The sequence below is a fragment of the Ooceraea biroi genome, chromosome 11 (assembly GCF_003672135.1).
Source record: "Ooceraea biroi isolate clonal line C1 chromosome 11, Obir_v5.4, whole genome shotgun sequence".
NCBI lineage: Eukaryota > Metazoa > Arthropoda > Insecta > Hymenoptera > Formicidae > Ooceraea > Ooceraea biroi.
In genome coordinates this window covers 228189-247118 of record NC_039516.1, presented here as the reverse complement: position 1 = coordinate 247118, position 18930 = coordinate 228189, and the positions used below count along the sequence as shown (strand labels likewise).

Below are 18930 nucleotides of genomic sequence, written 5' to 3'. Positions count from 1 at the left end.
TCTCACCTAGTTCACCTTTCTTCCGCGCCGACAGCGCTGTATGTATACTATATCAAAAGTACATTTCCCGCGCGTGAATTTGTATACATAATCTGACTTTTTTAGTAGGATAGTGGTTGTTGAAATTCATGTTTATGTCAAGATGGAAAATAAGGAAATTCGAATAATTTCTTTGTACGAGTTCAAACTCGGTCATAGTGCGGCCCTGGCAACGCGAAATATTAATACGGCTTTCGGCGAAGGTTCCGCGAATGAAAGAAGAACGAGGCGTTGGTTTGAAAAGTTTCGATCTGGAGACACAAACCTTGACAATTTGCCTCGTGGACATGCACCTTTCGTCATTGATGACACTATTTTAAAGGACATGATCGAAGTGGATCCGACATTAACAGTTCGAGAGGTTGCAGAAAGGCTCAATGTTCATCACTCAATTGTCGTCAGACATTTACGAAGGCTGGGAAAAGTGAAGAAGTTGGATAAATGGGTTCCCCATGAATTGACGGAGAGAGACAAAATAAGACGTTTAGAAACCTGCATTTCTTTGCTTTCCCGGCATAATAATGATGGAATATTGCACAGAATTGTGACGTGCGATGAAAAATGGATATTATATGATAACCGTCGACGATCTGCACAGTGGCTGAATGTGAATGAGCCTCCAAAACGTATGCCAAAGCCGAACCTTCATCCCAAAAAGATTATGGTTTCAGTATGGTGGTCAAGTAAGGGAATTGTGCATTATTCATTTAACAAACAAGGTGAGGCTATAAACGCTGATAAGTACTGTCAGGAAATTGACGTTATGTATGCAAACCTGTGCGCTCAACAGCCGGCATTGGTCAATAGACATGGTGTATTGTTACTTCACGATAATGCTAGGCCACACGTTGCAAAAAAGACCATAAAAAAATTATCCGAGTTAAACATCGAAGTTCTCCCTCATCCTCCTTATTCTCCAGATATTTCACCGACTGATTATCATTTGTTCAAACATTTGGATGGGTTTCTAACTAGAAAAGTTTTCCAAGAAGAAAAGCGTGTAAAAGATGCATTCCATGAGTTCATCGGCTCTCGTTCTTCAGATTTTTTTAAACATTGTATTGATATACTTGTATCACGTTGGAACAAATGCATTGAAATAGATAGAGACTATTTTGATTAATATAGTAAGTATTAAGTTTGTCAAATAAAGCTTTAAAGTTCAAATTCAAAAACGGCCATTTCATTTGCACCAACCTAATAAATGTGTATATAATCACATAGATACATAATAACATATATAATATTTAATGCATATTTAACGACATAAAATATATAATATTTAATGCACAAATGATAATTAAATAAATAAAATTAAGGAAAACATAACACTCTTTGATTTTAAATCTTTCTTCTTGGTGTTTCGTAAAGAAACTTGGAAAGGTTTTGAAGCAGGCGTCGCGCACGGTGCTTCTTTCCTCCTCGTCTCGTTTTCGGCATCTAGTTCCAGTGATTCTCGATAATTACTTCTTTAATCGCTAGTGCTGTTGATAGGATTGAGAGTATCAGAGGGTGAGCGAGACTGGCGTGCGTGGACCGCACTGGCAGTTCACTTATGTAAGGGATCACGTGCTTGTACTTGGCGTGCCCGAATCACATTAAAACGTCCTGTCCTACCTATAAGAGACACAAAATCATTTGCGAGTCATTATTGAAAATCATGAAGATACAAGATACAATACAAATCAAGATATTGTACAAATTTACAAGAATACATGACCACTGCGATACGGGCACGCCAAGTAGACTACTTCAATGTCGTCATGCGATAAGAGAGAATGCATGGAAAACGTTTGGGTAAAATACTCAAACTGCTTCTAGACACTTGGCTAGTTAATTATTGATTTCATATTTAGTTTTGAGTTTTGACAAGTTGGGAGTTTTTATGTACTTGGCGTATATATTTTTTCTTTTTTTAAAAAAGGTTTTTTAGGGATCTCACTCTTTTTTGGAAATTTTAAAAATTTGACTATATTTTAGTTTTACATTCTTTTGAACATAATTAGTATTACATAATTTCTTTTTATGTTTTATTATCAATTATTTTGCATGCTAACACGTACATCGTTCCGATGCAATTTGTAATAAGTTTTATTAAGAATAATCTTTTTTTATTTTTATATAATGTAAATTATTTTTATATATTTTATACTTTTTTCTGTTTTGCTAACAAAATTTCTCTATGTGATTTACAATATTTTTTATTATAACTTTAACAATATAACTTTACTTTCACATAAATCATTTTTACGAGTTTTATAATTTTATGCAATGAATGTGGTAGCGCTCGACGTTATGCAATGAAATTCGTGGTATTGGTGCAGTCAATCCCTTTCTCACTAACTAATATGACGTTGCACCACGTCGATGACGGCGACAACAACGACGACGACGTTGCATCACATCGACATCGACGACGATGATGTTGCACCACATCAACGTCATCGTCGTCGTCGTCGTCGTCATCGACGTGATGCAACGTCTTCGTCATCGTTGTCGTCGTCGTCGACGTGGTGCAACGTCTTCGTCATTGTTGTCGTCGTCGTCGACGTGGTGCAACGTCGTCGTCGTCGTCGACGTGGTGCAACGTCATCGTCGTCGTCGTCGATGATGTTGCTTGCAATTATTTGCAATTTATGTCTTTATCGTGAAATAAAACATTTCCTATGTATCACATTTTTTATAGTATTTGCGATTTATATCTTTATTGTAAAATAAAACATTTCCCATATATTATTAAAATCATTTTTAATTCATAATAAATTAAATCATGCATGTGTGAACAGCAGCTTGAGGGACAAAATCGCTTTGCATGTGTATGTGCGAACATATGTACGTGAGTCTGAACCAGAATACGGAAAACGGAACGTCACAATTCTAACGTACGATTATAATATCTCAGGATTGACTGCACCAATCTTATTCGAACTGGTCGCGATCGAAAGCTCGCATTCACATTTTATTATACAAGTGCCGTTAGATTTTTGATTACGGCTTTAATTCCTGAGATATTTTAATCATAAGTTGATATGACCTGTCAAATGGCATGAATTCCAGATAAGCTACTTGGTAGCGCGCGATGTTTATGCAATGAAATTGGTAACACTCGATATTATACAGTGACTCATTGTTCGGAACCTTATTTTTGATTATGTACTTGGCGTCGCGACGCTACCGCGTCGCTTGATTTAACACAATGTAAGGTGTGCTCGTGCGTGAGTGTGTGCGCGAGGAGACATCCACGCACACACCGCTCAGGGAAAAAGGGATGCCCCTCCCCACGGCCGGGGTCCGTGCCGTGTACCAGGTGGTCAAAATCTGTACGGTGAAATCTGTTACACTAGTCCCGGCCGGGGGGAGGAGACTCGCCCCTCTCTCCGCCCTCCCGCGAAGCGGGCTGAAAAACGAGCGTATGTGTTCGGGGCTCCAGTTTCGGAAAATATAACCTAACCCAAACCTATTTCTGATTTAAAGCTAAAATTCCATCAACTCTACTCTTTCGTATACGTATATGGTATCATACAATTATGCTCATTAAACTTTTATGTTAATAACTTTTTAATAAACAATGACTGCCACCTAAAACCTTCTGAAGGTCACTCAGGACATTGACTTTGACAACATATGTCAGGGTCAAGGTTTTGATTTGCGTAGACAGCTGGAAATTCGTGCAAAATCATTAAACCTTTTTTTGTTAATTTCTTCGCTAGGAGGCGTTTCCGCAAAAAATCCTTCCACCCACACCTTCCTCATCTCTACCTCTATATATCCTAAAAATTTCATAACAATCGGAGGGGGGGGGCTATTCGGAAGTCTAATTTAGATTTTAAATAAAAAAACAGGGTTGGGTTGGGTTAGATTAGATTTTTCGGAAGTGGAGTCCCCCCCGCAGGGGGGTGGAACACACTGCATCCACGCATGTTTGCGAGAAGAAGCAATATTTATCCTACATCTAATTTTGATTCTTATTAGAGTGAACTTTAAATTAAATTAAGAGGACGGGGTCAAAGTAAACATTTAGCACAATTTCATATCTTGAAAACCAAAGCAGTTAGCCCCTTTATAGTTATATAATTTTTTATTCAGCGTTAAATGTACTATTAGAAACCATCAGATCGAAAGAAATCGTATAAGTTTATCCATCGATAACAGATTTTCTAACCTTCATAATCATTTTTAACACCGAATATCTCATAAACGAAAGCAGTTAGCACTATAACACCTATATACTTATTTATTCAGCGGTAAAAGTACTATCAAAAACCGTCGTCAAATCGAGTCTGAATCGGGCCTCAGAAATCGTAATCGTGCCTGATTCCTACTATATCATGTATCTTGATTTTCAATAATAACTCACAAATCTTTTTAGTTGGGAGTATTACAATAAACACATTTACAGTTATACAGACTAGGAAAGTAATTATGAACATCCCTTTTCATTACTTAGTCGATAGAAATAATTTACATGTAAAGTACAGATTATAGGTAGGACAACATGTTTTTAATGCGACCCCGGCACGCCAAGTACTTTAATGTCGTCATGTGATAAGAGAGTATGCATGGAAAACATTTGGATAAAATACTCAAACTGAATTGCTTCGAGGTACTTGGCTAGTTAACTATTGATTTCATATTTAGTTTTGATTTTTATAAATAGCATTTTAAACTTTTTGTTTCGTATATCAATATTTTCTGAGATAATTGACCGTTTCGGAACTTTTGCCACGCACTGTAGACTAGCGGCCGACTTACAGACTAACGCGGACTTACAGACTAGCGGTGGACTTACAGACTAGCGGCGGACGGCGGAACATAACGCGGACTTATAGACTAATGCGCGATCCGTGGCATCAGCGTGCAGGATGCGAGTAGGATAGCTGCCGCTCAATGCGCAGGCTTCTGGGTGGTTTTGCCACTCAGTGCGCGGGCTTAGGCCAGGATATCGCTGCTCACTATGCGGGCTTGGAGGAATTGCCGTTCAATACGCGGGCTCCGGAGACCAGAGCCGAAGAACTCTGGTCGAGAAGGGGTGTCGGTCTTTTCGCCCGTCGCGCTTATATACTGTTTCTTCGGTGGCGCGGAGCTCGGCGGCGTGTTGCGGGAAGCCGTCGCGGTGGGAAAGCGGAATTCGGCGGCTCGCGTTGCGGACGTGTGACTACGTCACAATGTGTATGTATTACGCGAGGTAAAGCGTAGCGCTGGGTGTTACCGCGCGGTACGCGATATCACATCTTCTCTCAAACCCGACTGAAATCAATCTTTTTCACCTGCTTAATGACACGTACGGCCGATGCAAATTATGACGGTATAACGCAAAATTGCATTTCTACGCGATACGATATCTGCGCTTTACGTCATTCATGTAATTCCGCAGAAATCGAATTTTTCCAGAGAAAAAAATCATAATTACTATGTTCGATATAGATCTCTCGTTCAATGTGTTAAAAACTATCAAATTTTCGGTTCAATTTTCCGATCTTTCTTCAATCGAAGTAATTAAATTCGTAACACATGCTAAATTAAATTCGAAGTAAAAATATTTTATTAATAACGCGCAAAATATGCGCTCTGGCATGATTTAAAAGAGCAGCTATGTAAAGAGAACTGCCAAATCAAGCGACGCGGTAGCGTCGCGACGCCAAGTACATAAAGAACAAGGTTCCGAGCAATGAGAGTCACTGCATAGACGTCGCGCGCTATCAAGTAGCTTATCCGGAATTTCACGTCACACAAACTTTCGATTAAAATATCTCAGGAACCACAGCTTTGTCATTTGTTGAGAGATCTCGGTTCAACTACAAATGAAACGAAAAGTACTACAAACAACTACAAACGACTCTCTCGTTCTCTCGATCTATCAATCTTTCGCTCTCTTGCTCTCACGCTCTTTCATCGCTCGCTCCTTCATCGCTCGCTCCGTCATCGCTCGCTCCTTCATCGCTCGCTCCTTCATCGTTCATTCCTTCATCTCTCGCTCTTTCATCTCTCGCTCTCTTGTTTTCTCTATCTATCAATCTTCCGCTCATTTAAACATCTAACAGCACTTTTATAATATAATGTGGATGCAAGCTACCGATTGCAACCAATTCGAATAAGATTGGTACCGTCCATCCTGAGATATTGTAATCGTATGCTAGAATTGTGACGTTTCGTTTTCCTTTTTCTCCAGGTTCAAACTCACGTACGTATGCTCGCACGCACACAAGCAAAGCGCGTTTGTTCGTCAAGATGCGTTCACATAGGCGCGTTAGATTATGAAAAATTCACACTGCATCTGATGTACGACATATGTTCGGAATCGAACAACTAGGTCTAACGCGCATTAGCTTATCGTCGTTATGTAAAATTCTCAAATCTGGCTATCGAAATCGATATCACCACTTATTGATCATATGTTCCTATCTGGTCGACGCGTTCATTACGTGTTGATCGGCTTTGACCTCGTGAGAGCATAGAACCGCCGATCTCGCTCGCACAGGTCTTAAGGATTGCCGTAAGATCGACAGAGACCACAGCCTTACCACCGCATCTAGTTCGGCTTGGTTGTTATTCCTCACACTGTCTTCGTCAGATTTAGACAAATACGGCATGTCTCGGCCGGTCGCTCGGCACGACACAGGCACTGTCGATTCCGCCTTGTTCGCTAACGGATCGACGCTGCTCGCACGTTTGCAACATTATCGCCCATCGTCGGCCACCTTCTTAAACTTCCGGCCATTTCGCGCCGTATATCGGATTGGCTTCGTTTGGTTATCACCGGAATAATTCGCCGCTGCAACCTTTCCGAACTCGATCGGCGTGTTCCGTCGGACCCGACCAGACCGTAGTCGCTGCCGGTTATCAAAGGACGAGCTCTGCCCGGTACGATCTACGGACCGACGCTGAAAGATGACCATACTTGTTTCTCGATAAACTCTGGAACTGCGTCGTTAATTGTGTTTTGTTGACTGTTCTGTGACGAATAAACGTGTTGTTTAATCAAGAACAACCAAGACGAGTAGTGCACCCTGTCAACCGCCTACAATCCTTTTAGTGATCGCGAATGATCACGCTTCTCGTGTACGTTCATATCAGAACGAAAACGGCGCAACGTGCATAATTCCGAATCAATAAATTCGGTTCGTGCACAGACAACATCTAATCCAATAAGAAAGAGCGAGAGGGCGAGAGAGCGAGACGACGACGACGACGACGTTGCACCACGACGACAATGACGACGACGACGACGTTGCACCACGACGACAACGACGACGACGACGACGACGAGGACGTTGCACCACGTCGACGAAGACGACAACGGTGCACGACAACGTCGATGACGACGACGACGACAACGACGACGACACACAGTGGGCTGAACGACGAAAAAAGCGGACATATTCATAGAAAATGATGAATTTCAGAAATTCAAATTTGCATCAATAATAATAGTTATTAGGTCAAGTAAAGCTTGAAATTAGTGTTAATAATGTTTTTTTCAAAATGGAACAAAGGTTTGGTGGTTAAAAATGAACACCTTTTATGTACGTTAAATCATGTTGTATTTTAGGTTGGTTTCAAATAAATGTCATAAACACAATTATTGTCCGATTTTAAAAAAACAAAGCTTATTTTAAAGAGGAGCATGTGCGGAATATACAATATAAAAACAATTCGTACACAGTTTTAATATTTAAACAATATTAATATTACTGTTTGAACGGAAAATATCAAAAATTCGAACAAAGTCTAAATTAGAAATCGAATATATGACTGCCGCCAACTTGTGCCAGGAAGTTCTGCACGGATATTTGTTCAATGAGTATCTCACTACAAGTACCTAAAATATTTCATCAAACTTAACCCTTAGCTGGCACTGTGGGGTCTTAAACGCCCCAGCCTAGTTCAGCTCCAATTTAAGCCCCCCTATAGTACGAAAAATGGTACTCGTGGTACCATCTCTTGTTAGAACGAGGAACGCTCTTCCTCCTGGAGTACAGAGCGTAATCCTAAAAGTGTTACTGTAGCTGTGACAGTCGAGTGAAACGGACCGGGGTCATCAGGGACCCCAGTGTGCCAGCTATAATTATTTGAAGATATTTTTTCTGAATTTTTTTCATTGGTTTTCGTCATTAGTATATAGAAAAAGGTAAGATCATCATGTTGTACGATGTTTAATTTTTTTTTCAAGAGCGTATAATATTATTTCGGTTTTATTAGATGGCGTATCAGTTACGGCCTCGACCCATACGCCAGCAGCTACTCGAGGAGGATCGTGAGGATAATTTGGACGAAAATCCCTCTGATGAAGATACTAGAAATGATTCTGAACACTCTGAAGAAGATTCTGATTATTATATATTATTATTTTTATATTTTTTACGATTATATCCTTTTATATATAGTCCTTTTTTATATTATTTATTCATTTTTTTATATTAATTGAGTACAATTTACTTATATCTAATAAATAAACAAGTATATTTTGAAAAAATAAGTAGTACTTTTTTGGCTGAAATTCGTCTCTCTTCGACTCTCCAAATAAATACCTTTTTTGAAACGACCACTATCAAACCATTTTTTTCCTTAAAGTGTTGTATCTTAAGAATGTCAAGTTAAATTTTTAGCTCTTAATATGCAAAAATGGAAGAGTTATGAATTTTTGAGTGAAAATAGTCATTTTTGGTTTTTTCTACGTTCTCCAATTTTTTCATACTAAATATTACATTTTATCAAAATACCCTATGGACATTTGTTAAAACAACATTCGAAGACTATCTTGGAATTTTTCAAGTGAAAACAATCAATAGCTTCCTCGCAGCAAGCATTTTAGTGGTTAGGGTCTGAAACGGCCCAGTGTGCCAGCTATGTGATTCTGGTGAAGTGTGCTAGCTAAGGATTAAGCCAATTTTTCTTAAAATTAATATTTTTTGGTTTTCTTGTAAAAACGCGTTCCTACTGTAATGGACCTGTCTTGGATTGAGGTATTTGATGAATATTATAAAATAAACTATCCTGTATTTTGGGATTGCAAATTCGAAATCAAAGAACCACCGCAAAAAATGCCCGTTTTTCCGTCCTCGATTTTTCAAATAAATTTTATGCCAAATAATAGCTCATGATGAGACATTAATCACAGAAAAATTTTGCGATGAGCATATGATTGGTTTCAGAAATATTCAGAGGGTCAAAGTGGTTACCACCTACGGAGAAAGTATGACACTATCAACACTGTATAGCATGAATTTTGGTTGACTTTTTTCGAAACGTAGTACCTATGTGTTCTTTGAGTTGCTGATTACGAATCTGATGTCAGATTTCAAAAATTCAAGATGGCGGATCCAATATGGCGGATTTAAAATGTAAAGAAATTAAGTTCTCCAAAAATTGTTACCTAAGCGTGTTCAGGATCGCGCTCTCCTGTGCGACTCGTTTGCGATCCTGAATCCGCTTAGATAACAATTTTTGGAGAAATTAATTTTTTTATATTTTATATCCGCCATCTTGAATTTTTGAAATCTGACATCAGATTCGTAATCAGCAACTCAAAGAACACATAGGTACTACGTTTCGAAAAAAGTCAACCAAAATTCATGCTATACAGTGTTGATAGTGTCATACTTTCTCAGTAGGTGGTAACCACTTTGACCCTCTGAATATTTCTGAAACCAATCATATGCTCATCGCAAAATTTTTCTGTGATTAATGTCTCATCATGAGCTATCATTTGGCATAAAATTCATTTGAAAAATCGAGGACGGAAAAACGGGCATTTTTTGCGGTGGTTCTTTCTTCATCATAGAGCTTTGGAAGTTTGATCCTTGATCTGTTAGTATAGCCTTTGGGCTTCCAAATTGGCAAATAAAGTGTCTAGTGAAAGCTTTTGCAATCTCCTCAGAAGTCGCTTGTGGAATTGGCACGGCGATGGAATACTTTGTGAGTTGATCCTGTATTGTCAGTATATATTCATTACTATTATTTGTCACAGGTAGTGGTCCAAGAATATCCATTGCCACTTTATCAAAAGCGTTTGCAGATATATCGATGAGAACCATCGGTTGCCTGGTTTTCACACGAATCAATTTTCTTCGTTGACACTCTCTACATGTACTGATCACTTGTACTTGTGACTTCATATTGTCTCAATAGTACTTATGCCTGATACGCGCTAGTGTTTTTGAAATCCCCTTGTGTCCTCCGATACTCGATTCATGGCATTCTTGAATAATCCGTAATCTATCATCTGGTTCCGGTATACACAGTTCCTTTAAATATAGTTATTTGAATAGCCGTTCTTAAAAATACGAGTCGCAGGACATTACGTATTTTGAACCATGGTACACCAAGTTGGCTTTTGTTTTCCGACATGCTAGCTTGTAATATTTTTAATCGTGTCATTTCTTTTTTGAGATTTTTGAAACCTTGTAATAACGTTTCCTCTTGTATCATAGATACTGGTGTCAGTTTAATGACGATTCCGAAAGTGTATCGCTTGCGCCCTCCTGATACTATGACACTTCCAAGCGTACCTTTAAAATTGTTGGGTTTACGACATATTTTTTGCTGCACTAATTCTTTGCCTATCTCATTGATCGGATTTCCTCTTGTATCCATAAAATAAATTACATGTATATTTTTCATCCATATGTGGTCTCTTGAATCTAGAATATTCACTGGGGCATCCTCGGTATGCTTGATTCTTGGTGGTTTTTCTTGTTTTGATTGCGAAACTTGTTTGCTTATTGGCTTATGTTTCACCTGCGATTTTTGAAATTCCCTTTTTGTAAACTGGTTGATTGTCGTGGTTCTTCTTCTTTTCTTTTCTGTGGAATATGGAATGGAATTATCCTTGCAGGATATCTGGGAAAGGGAAATATCGCGCTGGAATCATTGGAATCGCTATCACTTGTAGAATCATTACAACTTCTTGGTTCTCGGTATCTTAATTGTTCTGTTATTTTGTACTCCTAAACACTCATGGTATGTGGTTCGCTTTCAGATACTTCTTCTTCGATGTCCATATCCTGAATGCTTTTCCCAGGTGGTGCATGTACTTGTGCAGTGACTGGTATATCACGTTGTATCTCGAAGCTGTTTGTTGATGGTGAATCCTGCTCCATCTGTTCATATTCTCGATGTGGTGAATTCCATTCGTTAGCGTTACTGCGATTTATGTTTTCGGTTGAAGAGTTTGTTTTCTTTTTCTTTTTCTTCCTTGTTTTGAGTGGGAATCGCTCGTCGGTATAGGAGGTACTCTGATGTTTCCTCTTATATGGACGATCTATGTCACTTTCCCCTGTATCGTATGGTATGGTAGTATCACTTGTAATTTCTTCGCTAAATATGCTCTTGATTTTTGTTTTCTTGAACGGTGCGGGATTCCCGGATCCACTGGTTCCAGGTGCGAACTGTCTTTTTGGTCTTGAGTTGGTAACGTTTCGTTTTTTATCTTGTCGCGATGTTTCTTCTGATGTGGAACGAAAACGTTTTGATTCCATGGGATATAAATGGTGTATTTCCTCGTGCAGGTTCCTAGATAATGCGTCTGCATTTCTATTCTTCTTGCCCTGCTTGTACTTAATTTCGTAGTCGTACTCGGCTAGTTTTAATCGCCATCGCATCAAGCGTGAGGTTGGGTCAGCTACTGAGTTCAGCCATACCAAAGGCTTATAATGGTCCATAACAAGATAAATTTACGACCATAAATATATGTTTGAAAATGTTTTACAGCATAAATTAGAGCTAGTAGTTCCCGTTCGGTACATGAATATCTCGTTTCTGCGTCATTAAGCACTCGCGATGCATAGGCTATAGGTAAATCAGAACCAATTTTGCCCTGACTTAATATATAGCTCCTATTGCATATCCAGGGGAGATTACGATTTCTGAGGCGCCCCGATTTGACCGTTGATTCTTCATCTATGGGCCATTACAAAGTGAATTTGAAGAGTGACAAAAGTCGATTTTCCGCTTAGTTTCCGAGTAAAAACATTATTTATATAGTAAAGATCGCAAAAGTTTTTACTGTATATCTCCGAAAATATTGATTTGAGGAAAAAAGTTTTAGGCAAAAAATGAAACCACTGAAAAACTCTACAAAAAAAGTTATATGCATTTTTTACATAAACGATTTATTTTGGCTGTTGTGTTAGAAAATAGTAATTTTAACAGTAAAACTGCTGTTTAGGAGACCCACCTCCGATGACCTTGACCTTGACATATGTTGTGTAGGTCACTCAGGAAGGTGTTCTCTATAACATATGTCAAGGTCAAGGTCATTGGAGGTGGGTCCCCTAAACAGCAGTTTTACCATTTTAATAATATGAAGTATTGTATTGACCACACTGGCAAATAATTTATTGATGACCAAGCGCAACGTTTCGGCCGAGATTCCAGCCCATCTCAAGCGCAGAATACAAATAATTACTATAATTATTTGTATTCGGCCGAAACGTTGCGCTTGGTCATCAATAAATTATTTGCCAGTGTGGTCAATACAATACTTCATATTATTAATCTTCCTGGCGATCAATCAATCATTGTTTACCATTTTAACTTATAAAGGGTTGGTATTTTTCCATTGAAATAAATTTTGGTAAATATGAAGAAGAGCTCCTTACCGGGATCCGTGCCGTGTATGTAGCAGGTGATCAAAATCTGTTTGGTAAAATCTGTTACACTAGCTCCGGCGGGCTGAAAACCGCGCATGCTCGGTCAGTGTGTACTACGCCTGTAGACTAGTAGACTGTCGGTATGACAGATTTTCTTACCCCGAAACTATCACTTTTTAACACTTTGTAACTTTTTTTTCTAGTTGAAAGCGACGATTTTAACTTTCAAATTCGTGTTTTACGCACTTAAATGTATTAAAATTGTTATTTTTTACATAACAGGCAAAATAATAGGTTTATAAAAAAAATGCATATAACCTTTTTTATAGGGTTTTTTTAGTGATTTCATTTTTTGCTTACAACTTTTTTTCCTCAAATCAATATTTTCGCCGATGTACAGTAAAACCTTTTGCGATCTTTACAATTTTAATAACGTGTTTACTCAAAAATTAAGCGGAAAATCAACTTTTGTCACTCTTCAAATTCGCTTTGTAATGGCCGATAGATGAAGAATCAACGGTCAAATCGAGGGGCCTCAGAAATCGTAATCGTGCCCATATCCAGATGCATCGGTTGTTATTACAAATGGTTAATTGAAATTTGGGTATTGCAAGATCGGTGCAGAACACAGTTTATCCCGTAATTCGTTGGAAACCGTAGTCGTCGCAGAGGTAGTCGTGTTGCAGGAATTTGTACTGCTGTAACTCCTCGAATGGTTGCCTTTCGCCGAGGTGCTGGTGCGGCTAACGGCTCTGGTGGTATGGTGGATACGGCTGTAATGCTCCGTCCTAGCTGCGGGTTATCAACAGGAGTGGGTACTGCGACTGCTGAGTTATTTGGCCTGCAGTGGACTATCGGCCTTCGTGATCTTGTTGACTTTCGCTCCGTGCTGTACTTCAGGCAGCGTTTCGACTCGTGTGCTCGTGATGGAGAGCAAGTCGAAGAAGTGCTCAGGGTCCCGCCGCGCGGTCTTATGTACCGCGCCGGGTGACTCTTGCGCGCGAGTAAGGGAGCTGGCGCTGCGACGCCTAGCGGCGCTCGCAGAACTACGCCGCGTGAGCGGTCTCACACTGCACGCCGGCTAGCGTGTATGCAGCGGCGGTTGCCGTTCTGCAGGCGTTCTATTAGCGGCGACTGCCGTTCTGCAGGCGCCCAGCCGCTACATTTATAATGGTATTATAAATGTAGAAAGACGTTAAACCTTGAAAATCTTATTTATGTCACTCTGCAGTAAAAATACGTATGTGTTACCTGTATTTCCATGTTCTTTATGTAATGTTACGTACGAAATGGCAATAACAGCACGATTGGACGTGTCCGGTAAGAATAACGCGAAATAAACGAAATGTGCCCAGCAAACACGGGTATATAACTGTTACACAGTGCCGTAACTAACTTTTCATGTGCCCTGTGCAAGGTTTTATTTTTGGGCCATTATTTTTTTAGGGGGGAGAAATAATAAAATAATAAAACAAATCACATATAGTTATTAATAAAAATATTTAATGTAATTGCACTTTTCTGGCTTTCATTTCAGCAAATTCATCGATTACATCATCATAATTAATATCTTTAACGATATTATGTTCAATTGACAGTATGGAAAGACTGGATAATCGTTCTTGTCCCATAGTTGATCGTAAATAATTTTTTATTAATTTTAATTTGCTAAAACTTCTCTCACATGAAGCAATAGAAACGGGAAGAGTGAGAAATATTCGGAGAGCAACGTTGATATTTGGATATGACTCAATTAATCTAAAGTGGTGAAGAGCCTGTAAAATCAATTGAAGTTGCAGTTTTAAGGTTTTGTATTAATGTCGAGGCTTCAAACTTAAAGCTTTCAATTTCATTTGTAAATTCATACACATTTTAATCTTTGTTATACTTAATAGCGAGATCTGCAGCCGATTTGTCAGAAACTAAAACATGACGTCACTAGAAGTTTTGTTAACAATCTGTATGTAGTTTATAATCTGTAGCAATTAAGTCATTCAGATGTTGGTGATCAAAGTGCGTCGACGACGTCCTGGCATTAATCGACACAATGACTAATCACTAAACTATTAAATAAATTTAAAATTTGCTAAATTCAAACTTAAAAAATGTGAAATTATATTTAAGAATTCTTTGTCAGTTCTATTTCAGGGCCCCCCTTCGTTCTGGGCCCTGTGCCTGTGCACTTGTTGCATAACTTACGTACGTAATAAAATAACATAGTTTCATTTAAAAAAATGTATTTTTTATCGTTTTCATTTACATTTAATCTTGTTCAATAATTTTGTGTCATGAGTTCCGTACTTGTTTTAAGCTCCTCTATAAAATTATGGAAAAAAACATACCGAACCCATTAAAAAAAATGAAGTTGACCTTGATATCTTCGAAGCGCCTCCACCAGGACAAAAATTATTATCGCCATATGTTAGCCCCCTTCGTACCGTATAATTTTGATTACATAAATTTTCCTCTGGACCTTATAAATTAGAAGATATTTAAGGTGGTAATAGTTATTGCCCCACCCTGTATAACATGAAAGTAACGTGTAACATAATCGTTATGTTACATGAGTATAACACGTTTATAACATGTTATTACATCTTGTTATATACCTCAACTTTGTTATTACAAGTTACATTGAGATAACTTCAGAATTAAACTTTTAACTATTATAGAAATAACAAAGGAAAAATATAAATATTTAATTATATATTATATTTTGCACTCGAAACATTAAAATATTTATATACATAGGGTATTGTTGTGTGTTATGGAGGCGCTCTCTTTGTCTAAGGTAATCCTTTCTAACAGTAAAGTGTTAATTAAAAGTATTCAAAATATAACAGGTATTATAAACAATAAATATTATTATATTATAAAGACAACTAAATATTTGTCCATATAGTTTTACCAGTATTCTTTAACTTATTGCAGTTAATCTATGCATATGTAAAATGGTGTAGTAGATGCAAAAGTCGCATTGCAAGAATGCAACGCCGAGTAATTTCCACTTCTACGAGACATTTAAAAATAATTTCATTATCAATCATCTTTAGAGTTTCGTACATTTGATAACGATAAGCATTTCTAAATGTTCCGTAGAAGTGAAAATGATCCGACATTGTATTCTTGCAATGCGACTTTTGCATACATAACCTAGTGCACCATAACTTACACCATTTTACATATGCATAGATGATTGTTCGGGATTCGGACCACAGTCAAACCATTTCTGTAATTAGACTTCGATTAAAATTTCGTCGAGTCTTGCGTGGCAAATCGAGCACAAGATGTTTGTCGCGCGTTATCCAGATCTCACAATATTTGCGTCGTTCGCGATCGAAAATTGACCTCGTACGGGCGCGAACCCCGACGATCTCGCTCGCACGGCTTAAATCATTACGTGCGATGGACAGAGACGAAAGAGATCGCTTGTTTGGTCGTGTATGCCTATTTTTCTCCACCGAAGGCGACAAACAAGAGACGTCGCTGTCGATCGCACATCGAGAACAAATCCAGATAAGATTCAGCCTCGTTCGCTAACCAATCGTTGTCGCAGACAGTACACATCTATTTCGCCCAAGTTCGGCCGCACTTTAAATCGTTCGAATTTCTCGAGATCGAGTTCGGAGTGCATCCGTGGAACAACGTCGCGTTATTCAACATTAGCGGATACGCGCGTTCACGATCTCCGCTCGATATCTTCGACGGACTATACGTTCACGTAGATTCGCGTTCTCTCGAGACAATCCGTGACTGACTTTTTGTTCATTTTATTTGACTGTGTTACAATAAACTTGTTAAACGAACATTCCGCGGAATTAGTGAACTCCTGTCACACGCCCCAGTCCTTGCCGTGATCACCAAGTGGTCACTTTTCACGTCGCACGTTCTCTTCCGAACGGAATCAGCAGTCAGTGCCGGAATCCGAACACGAAAATTGGATCCCGCACAATGATTAACTGCAATAAGTTAAAGAATACTAGCAAAAATATATGAACAAATATTTAATCTTTATAATAATACTTATTTTTAATCAATGTTGCTGTCAAAAATTAAGGATTACCTTGAATAAAGAGAGCACTTCTATAACACGCAACAACATACTGACACGATCGAAAGAACCAGCGAAAAACACTTTAAATATATATGTTATATTCATGTTATAATATATATAATATAACATGAATATAACATCTCTACATAACACGTTATATAACATCAAAGTAATAATAATATAGCATTTGTAATATTACATGTTATGTGCAATTTATATTGCTGTTATATTATTATAACCAGTAAATAACACAATTATAATAAAGTTTTAAAACAAAGTAATATTACAGTTATAAAAGGACATTATGTAGCCTCAACATTACTAATGTATAACACTTGTTATATTACGTGTTACTTCTGAGATATATAATAGTTATATTTTGCGTTTGCTGGGAAAGCTAATCAGTGAACACTCAGTGATTTTTTAATCTAATTAGTTCTTGCCTTTAGATCTTCGTCGGATCCAAGTGCAGAAACCAATATATTGTAATGAAAAATCACTGAGAGCTCACTAATCAGCTTTGTCTTCTGAACGCAGCCTATGTGGTATTCTAACCTAAAACCTTCTGAACACGCAGAACCGGGAAATGGCAAGGCAATTTCACTCTAAACACAGCGAAGTTTGGAGCGCTTATGTCTTCACTTTAAAAATAAGAGTGAAACTCTTCACTTTTTATCTTAAAGTGAATAAAGTCACTCTATTGGAGTTTTGGAGTGTGTGGCGACTCCGCGCCTAACAACGGGCAGCCAGTCGACCACTATGCGGAGCGAGGCGTAATCACAAACATCCCCGCGAGATAACACCACAAAACGACGATAGAGGGCTAATTCGCGGAATCGTTACTCGTAATTAAAACTTCCCCCGGCTGAGGATATAAGGACCGCGAAGATGAAGAGCCGACACACTTCCCTCTTTTTAGCCCCCCCCCCCCCAAAAAAAAACCATCCTTCTGATCCAACGGCGAATTTCGTCTCCGTGGGATCAATTACGAGCGATTGCACTTTATCCTTAATACGTATAGAAACCCCAGATGTACTGTAATCGTTTGCTAACTGTTCGTCTAACTGTTCGGCTAACGTACTTATATTCTCCTGAATCTAAAGAAGAACGGATTTTACAGTTTACCTTATCATTATATTGTATGGAAATTATTTAAACCTCACCTTTATCATATTACACGAAACTGAAATGACATTCCGCGATGTTGCATCTATGGCATAGATGTAAAATGACGGATGAACATTGTTTACTGACGTCAGGAAACGAGGTCTGGTTGTGCATAACGTATCCGACCAATATATTATACTGCCATCGCTGCAAAGAGTATGATCAAATAATTTATCATAGGAAAAAAGGAGAAGCATCATAATAAATAATATTCGATCTAAATAACGCACCTATGGCCACTTATAATGAAATTGTCCCAAAGGACAAATTTCGAGATGTCTTCTGATACGCTTGGATTATTGTGACTAAAACGGCTTTCGTCCCTATTTTCCTGTGTCAGTTGATCCCTACGTTCAATACCAACCAAGTTCTTGCCACCGCACCACCAGAGCACATCCTTTGTTATTTGCAGCCATGGCATCAATATTCTCTCATTGTAGAATATGTAATTTTTCTTATACGTTCTATGTTGCCAATTATATGATACAATACTTCTTTTCGTGTGGTAACAATATTGGATTACATTTGAAAAATAAATCACGCGTAAAATTTTCAACATATGCTTATGCAAAATGCAAATTATTATAGATGTAGCCTTTCAAATTACAAATGTAATTATAAATACGAGTAGCACTTATAAATATACACGGCGTTTATCAAATTGAATATATAAGAAACATAAATAATAGATCAAATAAGAATGAACTTTTTATATTCTTTATTGCGGCAGAGCAATGCCTCCGTAAGTGATATCTCTCATTTAAATGCATAAATCAGTCGAGAATTACGTGTACTCGAAATGGATTACGCTACAATTGTCGCTACATGCTCCATTTAATTTGTCACTGTTGAGGGTGCTACGCTACTTTCGCAGAAAACCGTTAAAGCTTGAAAATCTTATTTAAATCACTCTGCATTAAAAATACGTATGTGTTACCTGTATTTACATGTTCTTTAACTAATTGTACGTATGAAATCACATTAATATATTTTTTTAATATTTATGTACATGTTCAAAAATTTTTTAAACTCCAATTTGCTCACTTTAAGTCGTCGTATCTTTTATATTTTTGATTTTTG

At 38.1% G+C, this 18930-nt stretch overlaps 2 protein-coding genes across 2 annotated transcripts in view; both read left to right on the top strand.

The window, feature by feature from the left end:
- Nucleotides 1-18930, top strand: part of LOC105280910 (ubiquitin-protein ligase E3B-like) — a 61171-nt gene that overhangs the window by 21226 nt on the left and 21015 nt on the right. The gene's annotated exons all lie outside the window — the stretch shown is intronic.
- Nucleotides 15-1162, top strand: LOC113562927 (histone-lysine N-methyltransferase SETMAR-like). Its single transcript, XM_026973724.1, has one exon. The coding sequence runs from the start codon at nucleotides 143-145 to the stop codon at nucleotides 1160-1162; it is 1020 nt and encodes a 339-aa protein (XP_026829525.1). The 5' UTR covers nucleotides 15-142.